Source organism: Cynara cardunculus (assembly GCF_001531365.2).
Source record: "Cynara cardunculus var. scolymus isolate 2C chromosome LG 14, CcrdV1, whole genome shotgun sequence".
Taxonomy (NCBI): Eukaryota; Viridiplantae; Streptophyta; class Magnoliopsida; order Asterales; family Asteraceae; genus Cynara; species Cynara cardunculus.
In genome coordinates this window covers 19,356-30,097 of record NC_037541.1, presented here as the reverse complement: position 1 = coordinate 30,097, position 10,742 = coordinate 19,356, and the positions used below count along the sequence as shown (strand labels likewise).

At 34.9% G+C, this 10,742-nt stretch overlaps 2 protein-coding genes across 2 annotated transcripts; one reads left to right on the top strand and one right to left on the bottom strand.

Annotated features, from left to right (window-relative positions):
- The first annotated feature begins 1,299 nt into the window (after positions 1 to 1,299).
- On the top strand, positions 1,300 to 3,468 carry LOC112526831 (pentatricopeptide repeat-containing protein At1g11710, mitochondrial). The gene has a single exon (XM_025137253.1). It carries the CDS (start codon positions 1,337 to 1,339, stop codon positions 3,335 to 3,337), a length of 2,001 nt encoding a protein of 666 aa, XP_024993021.1. The 5' UTR covers positions 1,300 to 1,336; the 3' UTR covers positions 3,338 to 3,468.
- A 1,718-nt stretch (positions 3,469 to 5,186) lies between these two features.
- On the bottom strand, positions 5,187 to 6,585 carry LOC112526590 (ATP synthase gamma chain, chloroplastic). The gene has a single exon (XM_025136938.1). It carries the CDS (start codon positions 6,512 to 6,514, stop codon positions 5,387 to 5,389), a length of 1,128 nt encoding a protein of 375 aa, XP_024992706.1. The 5' UTR covers positions 6,515 to 6,585; the 3' UTR covers positions 5,187 to 5,386.
- Positions 6,586 to 10,742: the final 4,157 nt, after the last annotated feature.

Genomic DNA, 10,742 nt, shown 5'->3' with positions numbered 1-10,742 from the left:
ATAACGTACTTTAACATGATTTTTATTTTAGGTAACGTACTTTCAGAATTTTTATTTTGGTAACTAAGATGTAAAATTTTATACATTTAAGTATCCGGGTAATCCGTTGAAGCATTAACCGATTATCATGCTGATGTGGCGAATGATGAGTATCAAACTTAGTATTATTTGCTGATATGGATATCCTAATCTAACCGGTTAACGTCTTTAACATGTTGAACCGGTTAATGCTTCAACCGGTTATCCATATACTTAAATGTTTAAAACTTTACATATTCGGTCTCCGCGGTTTCTTCGATTCTCGTTGGGGAACCTGTTAAGGGTAAAATCATTTTTTTCACCGTTGGTTATAACCGAACCCGAAAAGTAAATTACAATTTTTTAAAGATGTAAATTTAAATGTCTGAAACATAATCGAACTAATTACAAACAATATATTGGATTACAATATAAAACTAAATAGAAATTCAAACATCATACAACTAAAATTATAATTTTAGACAAATAAACTACACTTTTTAGTGAGCTTTATTTAAGTTATTGAGGTAAAGTGGATAAAAGTCTTTTAAATTTTGATGTTACTATTTTCGTTTAATAATATTATATACATATATATATATATATATGTATATAAATTAAAATTAATATATATATATATATATACATATATATATATCGGCCGGGCCTGTGATCACCGTCCCCACTCCCGTCCCCGTTAAAATCCCGGAATTTGTCTCCGATCCCCGCCCCATCCCTAATAAGATGTCCCCGAACCTGGCCCGAAAGTTTCGGTTTTCACCATCGGTTTGGGTTTTTTTGCCATCCCTGTTTTACAATCGCTCTCATCTTTTGTATTCAAGATCGACATAACTTTTGAAGTAAAAAATTACTACAATCCATCTTTTCTCTATGTTAACGTATGTTTCGAACCTCATTTTTCCCTCCATTTCCTTGAAAAAATATCTTAACGTATGTTTTGAACCTTATCTTTTTGACAATTGCTGAATGGTTTGGTGCATAATGGCTAAGTAGTTAGAATAATTAAGAGACTTTCATGATATAATGTAAAATGAAATATAATTGTTCGGTAATTGTTTATAATAGAATTAAGACGCTGAATGGTTAAAGAAAACCCAATATATAAAATCGTTCAGAGAGATTTACCTCTTAACTATTAAAAGAAATTTTTTTAATAATCTGTGATTTTTTTTTTCTTTTCACGCAACAACAAAAAGAAAGCAATAGCTCGTGTCCATCGTCAATTTCCCAACTTGAATGCTTTCACCACGCACCATTTCACCATTAATCCGAACAAGAAATTGGGTTTCTTGATTCTATGTTTCTGAAGCTTTTCTCCACCAAAAGAATCGATCGTTTCGCACGAAGTGTTCATCTGGGTAAGAATTTCAAACACCCAAATCCCGAAGATATTATCTTTCATTCAATTTGTGTCAATTTACGGCAAAGAAAATGGAAATCGTTGGACCAAATCTCATCTTCAAATCTCACAAATTCATTATTCAATCGTGTAGTTTCAGAGTTTCGAATGTCACCAGATTTAGTTTTAGGGTTTTACAAAAGGGTTTTAGATCAAAATCGCTTTTCTCCTTCACTCCAATCTGTTTGTATCTTGATTCATGTTATGATTAATTGCAAAAGATATGATGATGCTTTAGATTTGATGAAGAAATTGCTGAAATTAATGGGTTATTCTCATTTAGAGGTTTTGGAGGGATTATGGGATAGTTATGATGATGATATATCTTCTCCTGATGTGTTTGATTCATTAATTAGGGTTTGTAGTTCTTTAGATGACACTAGTTATGCTTATGAAGTGATTATAAACTTGAAAATCGAAAAGGGTTTTCGTGTTTCGGTTCATGCTTGGAACAATTTTCTGAATCATGTTCTGAAATCCGATTCGGTAGACGGGTTTTTCAGAAAGTATGAAGAAATGATCTCTTATGGGTATGTAGAGAATGTGTATACATTCAATTTGGTTCTTTATGCCCTTTGTAAAGATATGCGTTTATACGAAGCCATCGGTGTGTTTTACCGAATGTTGAAAGGTGGAATATATCCGAATGTGGTTACTTTCAATATGATCATCGATGGCGCTTGTAAAATGGGTGATCTTGATTTGGGGTTAAAGTTGTTTAGGAAGATGGGAATGATGTCGATTGGGTTCATTAGACCTAATTCGGTCACGTTTAACTCTCTCATTAACGGGTATTGCAAATTAGGAGATATGAAAACAGCGGAAATCATTAGGGATGAAATGACGAAAATGGGTATTGAACCGAATGTAAGAACGTATGCAACTTTAGTTGACGGGTATTTGAGAAAAGGATGTATAGAAGAAGCGATTAGATTATGTTCTCATATGGTCGATAAAGATTTAGTTCCCAATGTTGTTGTTTACAATTCTATCATTCATTCGCTTTACTCTAAAGGAGACACCATCATGGCTTCGGTTTTCTTGTCGTATATGATCAAAACCAACATCCCGTTTGACAAATTCACCGATTCTATATTGGTTAAAGGGTTATCAAGGAACGGGTTCTTGAAAGAAGCTCTAGATTACCATAAATGGCTTGTGAGCAAGAATCTTGAAAGTAAAGATGGTTTCTTGGAGAATACCCTTATCTATTATCTCGTTAGAAGTGGCAAAGATTCGAAACCGATGATCAAAGAAGTTCTTGACGAGATCTCTGATCGCGGGTTCACCCCAGATATCGTCACATACGGTACTATGATTGATGCATTCTGTAAACAAGAGAGAATGCTAGATGCAGTTTGTGCTTATGAAGATATGATAAAGATGGGCAAGAAACCGAACTTAATGATCTATAATTCGATCGTAAATGGTCTATCGAAGAATCTTTCTGTGGATTTAGCCAAGATTATGATGGATGAGATGAAGAAAGTAGGTTTAGTTGACGTTGTGAGTTTAAACAGTTTATTAAACGGGTATTTTGCGAATTCGAAGGTTAACGAAGCATTGAATCTGTTTCTGCAAATGCAAGAAGACGGAAGATTAGTGAATGTGGTTAGCTACAATATAATCTTGAAGTTTGTCTGCAAATTTGGTTCGATTCAAGAAGCGAAGGAAGTTATCGAGATGATGGTGGCTCGTGGGGTGAGTCCGGATTCTGTTTCGTATTCGATTCTTGTTGGTAATGCTTTCAGGAAGTGTAGTTTGGAGGAAGTGATCGGATTGCATGACGATATGGTGATCAAAGGAGTGATTCCTGATGATCAAACGTACGATTCCGCTTTCGGTTCGGTCGTTTGTGAAGAAAGTCGCGATCTTTCTTCGGGTTCGATTAGGGATTGAATGTATATATATAACTAAAATGCAGAGATGTAACTTTGGTTCCATTTTATTGAAAAAGTTTGTTTCTTTATGGTCAATTTGTGGGCAAATCTTTCACCAAAATGGTTAATTGGGAGATTGGTGATGAGTATATGTGTGTCAAATTGTCAATTTGGTTGTTTGTTTATCATTTTAAGAGGCAACATCTGAATTGTTAAGAGGTGAATCTTGTTTGGGAAAAAAAAAAGTCTGTCTCTTGATAGTTTTAAAATCCTTTGAATGATTTTGTATCATGTGTCTTCCTTAACCATTCAACGCCCTAATTTCGTTGTAAATAATTACCAAACAAATATATTTCATTTTGCACTATATCATGACAGTCTCTTGATCATTCTGACCACTTAATCCTTCTGCACCAAACCATTCAGTAACGGCCAAACAGTCCCTTAGAGTCTTATAATACCACTGAGGAGTTTTCTGGCTGTTATTTTCTGGGTCTTGTGAGATTAGTTTAAGATGCAAGCAAGTTGGCTTAGATACCAACGATTATGAAAATACGAGTACGTTACCATTTTCATCCATGTGGTTTGTTAAAGATTGCAAATTTTTGTACTTTGGTTTAGAAATTGTGGTTTTCGTTTATATGGTTTGTAATTTATTGTTATTTTTATTCTTATGATTTACAATTTATTGTTCCTCATTGGATTTGAACCAGGGATCTCCTGATACTTTTTATCTATGCACCCGTAGTGTAATGTATTCGGAATTCAAATCAACAGGTTACCTATTCTTATAATGAGTAGATTTTTTGAAACATTATGTATTAATAATAAATAATTTAAAAATACAATATTGCAATTAAAAGAAATAAAATAAATACAATACATAAATAAATAAAGCGAGAAAATGACCAAGTTTTTTCATATTTATTAAAATAACAAGATAAAATCGTGAAAGGAATTCGTCATTGACGAAATGACACGTGTCATTCTATTATTGGTTGACGATTTCAAGAAATCACAGCGAAACCTCACAATTTGATGATCTGCATGGATTTCTTCCGGTTGTAAGAAAGTGGATCCTACCTCTAACATTAGTAGGAAAATCGTCAATGCGGGTTCTGTTTTATACTCATAAGAAGATAATAGATTTAAGGGCAAATTGCATGAAAAAAATAACGCACTTTAACTTGATTCATATTTTGAGTAACATACTTTCAAAACTTTCATTATGGTACTTAAGATATAAAGTTTTAAACATTTAAGTACCCGGATAACCGGTTGAAGTTTAATTTTAGATTATAATAAAGACTAATTTTTTATTAAAAAAATCCACATCACTAACCACGTCAGCATGATAACCGGTTAATGTTTCAACCCTTTACCCGGATACTTAAATGTTTAAAATTTTACATCTTAGGTATAAAAATGAAAGTTTTGAAAGTACGTTACCCAAAATAGGAATCAAGTTAAAGTACACTACTTTTTTCATACAACTTGCTCTACATCTAATTAAAATCTTATTTAAGGTTATATACCTAAAAAATCTCATGTTAAGAGTCCCACATAATCCAGACTTGGACCATTTATTTTCCATATGCACCAGAAGTTTCATCCTCTCCTTAGAAACACTGCTGGAGAGCAATTTAATGGAATTCCACACTGCTGAAAAAAAAAGTCTGCCTCTTAATGGTTTTCTAAAACCATCTAAAGTTTGTATCATGTACATCTCTTAACCATTCAACGCCCTAATTCTATTGTAAACAATTATCGAATAGTTAAATTTCATTTTGCACTATATTATAAGAGTTCTCTTAATAATTCTGACCACTTAATATTTTATACCAAACCATTCAGCAACTACCAAACAATCGATAAAAGCTTATTCATATATATATATGTATTCAAATACACAAATTTCATTTGCTTGGAAGCAGTATTATCATTACATTGCAATTAATTCCAAAAAAAAAAATGGAGATATAATCCTATGCATATATATATATATGTATGATCGATCGTCGAATAACAACACAGATAAACATAGGATCAAGAACTATACCGATTCCGATCAAACTAACGCGTCAGCTCCGGCGACAATCTCCAATATCTCGCCGGTAATCTTCGCCTGACGCTGCCGGTTATACACCCTAGACAAATTCTTCTTCAACTCCACCGCGTTATCCGTCGCGTTCCCCATCGCCGTCATCCTCGCCGCTAGCTCACTCGCCAACGATTCCTGCAATGCCCTCAAAATCTGACTGTTTAAATACAACGGCAGCAAAGCATCAAGAATCTGAACTGGGTCTTGCTCGAATTGCAAAATAGGTGAAAAATCCATCGTTTCGGTGCGTACAACGTCGCGTTCGACGGTCAGTTTTCCTTCTTTGGTGGTCAGCCGGAAAAACTCATCCTCCGCCGCGTCAACGCAGATTCCGTTGATGTCACAGATCTCTCCTTTCGGCGATAATGGCAGCAAAGTATGAATCACGGGATCGGATTTCACTAAAGATACAAACTTTGTGTACAGAAGTTCGACTTTATCGACTTCTTCACTCACAAAGAGTGAAAACACATCGTCGGCGATGGCCTGAGCTTCTTTCGCCGTCGGTAAGTTGCTGCCGTCGAGATACTTATCCAACGGAATGTAGGGTCGCCGGAGGAAATAAGTGTTACCCTTTTTGCCGACGCTAATGACGGTGAACTCAAGTCCAAGAGTTTTAAGTTCTCGAATTCTTGCTTCCGCTTTCTTCAAGATCGCATTGTTGAACCCACCGCAGAGACCACGGTCGCCGGTTATCACCACCAGCGCCACCTTCTTCACCGGCCGGACACTGGTGAGCGGGACGTCGACGTCTTCCGTTTGAAGTTGTTCATTGATGCTGTAAAGAACTTCAACTAGGGTTTCCGAGAAGGGTCTTGCATTCACCACGGCTTCTTGAGCTCGCCGGACCTTTGCGGCGGCGACGAGCTTCATTGCTTCCGTGATCTTCTTGGTGTTGGTGACGGAATCTATACGGTTGCGAAGCTCCCGGAGACTGCAATGGACTGAAGACGATGAAGATTTCGAAGAATTCGAGGGATTCGAAGATGGGATTTGAAGTGGGTTGATGAAAGATGATCGGAAAGAAAGGGATGATGAATCGAGAGTGGAGGGTTTTGAAGACACCCACATTGTTGTTAGATTGGAGCAAGACATGATGATTGATTAGGGTTCTTGAGGAACTCAACAATGGAGTTCAACAATGGAGGTGAAGGGAGAGTTTTAGTCAAGTTTCTTGATAAAAATCTTATCTTTTTGTTGTATGGTGGATTGTTAATGTGAGAATTTGGAGTTTGGATGAGGTTTTTGAGTGGATGGAGATGAAGATGATGATATATGTATGGATGAGGGGTTATCAAATAGACCCCACAAGATTCTTGTTTTTTTTTTTTTTTTTGGCAAATGGAATGTAAAGTACAACTTAAATTGCATGATGTACAAGTGTCTTAGCTTGCGTACGTTTCGACTAATTTTAGGTTCCGTAGAACGGTCAAGAAAATGTCCAGTGGCCTTGTAGGAACTGAAACGGTGACCTCTGGAAGAGAGGGTCGTCTGAATCTTTTTAGAGGTCGTGTTACATGCGTAGTAAAACTATATGTCGTATGAAATAAGTAATAAACAAAGTGAAATATGAAATTTAATGTCGTATTAGAAATCATAGAAATTAAAACAACAAAAACGTTTAAAATGACAAAGTGGGAAGAAATTAATATAAGATAGTCGTTTTTGTTTTTTGATGGGCAAATTCTGAAATCAAGAAACTAAGACAAGATTGATAAATTATGAAATCACTGATTCTTGTACGATTCATCCATTCGTCTTCTTCATTCCCGTTCGTACAGTTCTGTTTGCGTACCAAACGCACCATGCAATTTTGAACAAAAACTATGCAAAGTACAACTTAACATGCATGACATACAAGTTTGTGCAGAAACTTGTATACATGCTTCAAGTTGATGCAATTGTACAACATATGATGCATATGGTACAATAAGCAATTTGACCATTTGAAAGGATATACTCCTTTTATTCTATAATAATATTCTAACAAGGAAAACCACATAAATATAAGGGTATTCCTCAAGATGATTGGAACATAAAGAAACCAACAAAATCTTGACTAGACGGGTACAGATTATTCCTAACGTAGTAGATCTTGGCTATGATATCATGTGAGAATATGTGAAATCTCATTAATTTACTCTCCAACAGAGTTTTTGTGGAGAGACTGAAAGTTCCAGTATGTATGGTAAATAAATGGTCAACGTCTAGCCTATGTGAGACTCCAATATACCCCCTCCAAACAAGGTTAGATGGGCACATAAGGTTTTAAAGTGTCAGCCTGTCAGGTCACTAAAGTGGTAGACTATGACTCTGATACCATGTGAGAATACGTGTAATATCATTAGATGACTCTCCAGGAGAACTGTTTAGGAGAACAGAGATGTTTCCACATACATGGAAGATAAATAATCCAAGTTTAGCCGGTGTGAAACTCTAACATGAACTGCAACGGTTTTCTTGACGTGAAACATGATGACATTCAGCGAGCTCGTGATCGAATTTCATGGTTTATCTATTGGAAATTGACGTTGTTTGATGAGCTTGTGGTTGAGCTGTTATTGTTTTTGTGAGATATGTGAGACGATATCATATTACTTTACAAAAATAGTTATCAAGGAAACAAGGAAGGTCCCAACGTAAAGTAGAAAGGTCCGAGGTTGCATTATTACAAAGTTAGGTTTATTTGACGTCAAAATTGTCTAAGCGTCCCAATAAATCGTTTTGTAGGACATAAATTTATATGACAAAACGTTAAAGTATCCCATCTAGAGGTGTTGCAATAGGTTTATAGGACGCTTTTGAGCGTATTAACAAGTTTTTTATAGGCACTTCGAAAATATAGTGTCGTATTCGCTATTTTATAGAACACTTTTGAGAAATGTCCTATAAACACATGTTTTATAGGACACTAGTTTTTATAAGATAATTTTTCTAAGTGTCTTAAAAAATTTGTCAAGACGTCCCAAAACGTCTTATAAACCTATTACAACACCTTTAGCTATGGCAGTTTAACGTTTAGTCATATAAACTTATATCCTATAAAACAGTATATTGGTATAATTTTGACGTCCTATAAACTCAATTTTGTTGCAGTGTTGTTTTCTTGACTTGGAACGTGGAACGTGATGTCACCGTCAGCTTTTGATTGAGCTCTGATGGTTTTCTTGACTCAAATTCGAAGCCATCCATCGGGCTTGTGTTTGAGTTCCAATGGTTTACGTGATCTGATTTGCATAAAAGACAAAATACGAGTCTGTTACAGTATTCATTTATCAAGACCTAATGTCACCAATAGCATCACGAAATAACTGGTCATGCGGGTATAACCCAGAGATAAAGATCAAACACTATAATTGGCACGATTTGTATAAACTCATTTTGTAACGCCAATATATAGAGACTAATTCTCCCAAAAGTGCCTCTACCGGCATCAAATCACTTCTCTCAAGACTTCGGAGCCCTACCGCTATGAGAATCTGATATACATGTCATTTTAAGGGGAAAAAAATGATATTTATGTACCTAAAATACAATTTAACGACACATATTTAAAGATCTAATATTTATTAGCAAAAAGGGTAAACCCCCACAAAATCCCAAAAATTAACCAAAATACACAAATATGTGAAATATATCAAAAGAAACATTTCAAGAGACTAAAATAAAGCATTTTGACATGTATAAAGTTTAAAACGACAGAATGAACTCACAAATGGGTTTTTAAGAAAACCCTGAAACTAAGGTGCCGTTTACCAAACACTTACTCGGGTAAGAGCTTACCAAGTCACTTTATTTTACCGGATGAATATTGCAAGGACTAAAAATCTTACCCGGTAAGAACAAAGGCAAGAATTGAGAGTCTTACCCGGTAAGTGAGGACGGGCACTTTTACCATGGTTAGCGCTTACCGGGATAAATTGTTGCATACGATGCATTGTAGTGAATAAAATCTTACCCGATAAGTAAACGATAGTGTTGGAATAAAATATTACGAGCGATTACATTTTGTCAAAACTAAATCAAGATTACATGGACAATCTCCATTGGGCCTTGGCCTTATCTTATTTGGGCCCATTTCCATTTAGTTCTTTCTTTTGGGCTAAGCCCAACATAAGGTAAAAGGTACCTTCTGTATGACGAGTAGGGGGATTTTGGTATCTTATATTAGACAGGACTAGTGATGGCCAAAAACCGGTCCTGAGTCGGTCCCAACCTCTCCTAGATTTTTCATAACCGGTCCTAGTCCCGCTCAAAAAAGTTGAGCCCGGTCAAGCTTTCTTGTAACCGGTTATGGGCCGCCAGTCCCGGTCCCAACCGGTCCCGGACTCCCGGTCATTAAAAAATATTTTTTAATGATATATATTTTTAATACATTATAAAATTTGTAATTGGTTGATTCAAATACACTTTAAAAATACGTTTTATTATAATTAAAATTACATTGTCTTACAAAATATAGCGAGAAACCGATAATTGTGAACGTTTTTTTTGTGTTTTTTGCAAATCGAAAACTTGATATGTAAATCTCTCAACCAAGACACTTATATATAGTGTTTATAAAGGAAAAAAATACAAAAAAGGGCCAAAAAGGGCTACATTTAAAAAAAAATAGTTACATTTTTTAAAAATAAGGCCGGGTCGGTCCCGGTCCCGCGAAACACCCCAAATCCATAACCAGTCCCAGATTTCGGTCCTATAACCGGTCCTGGGCCGGGCTGGGCCGGTTTGGCCATCACTAGACAGGACAGAACAATATAGAATATAACATAACATAATAGAATATTACATGATAACTATTCAACGTTTGGTAAGATAGTGACATGACTGATAAAAGGGCAAATTGCAATAAAAAGTAATGTACTTTCATCTGATTCCTATTTTGGGTAACATACTTTTAAAACCTTTATTTTGGTACCTCAATTGTAAAATATCAATCTTTTAAGTACCTGGTCAATCTGATGACTTACAAATGTTGACTAGGATCAGGTTTTTATTGATGTGGCATTGTTTATTTATTTTATCAATGCCAACTAAGAAAAAAAATCCATGTCATTTTTAATTTTTTTAGATTTATGTATTTTTTTCAATAAAGGAAAATTCCACATCATTTTTTTTTAAATTTGTATTTTTTTTCAATTAAAAAATTCATGTCATTCTTTTAACTTTATTATTTTGTGAACTACGTAATTTTCAATTAAGAAAAATTACATCTTTAGGCCTATTATTTGTTTAAATTTTAATTAACTAAACAAGACCAAATAATAAAAACATTTATAATAATGGCTAAACATCTGATAAGTTAATTAACAAAAATATTCCA

Excerpts from the sequence above, each read along its gene's own strand:
- LOC112526831 (XM_025137253.1), top strand. The coding sequence starts at position 1,337 with ATGTTTCTGAAGCTTTTCTCCACCAAAAGAATCGATCGTTTCGCACGA.
- LOC112526590 (XM_025136938.1), bottom strand. The coding sequence starts at position 6,514 with ATGTCTTGCTCCAATCTAACAACAATGTGGGTGTCTTCAAAACCCTCC.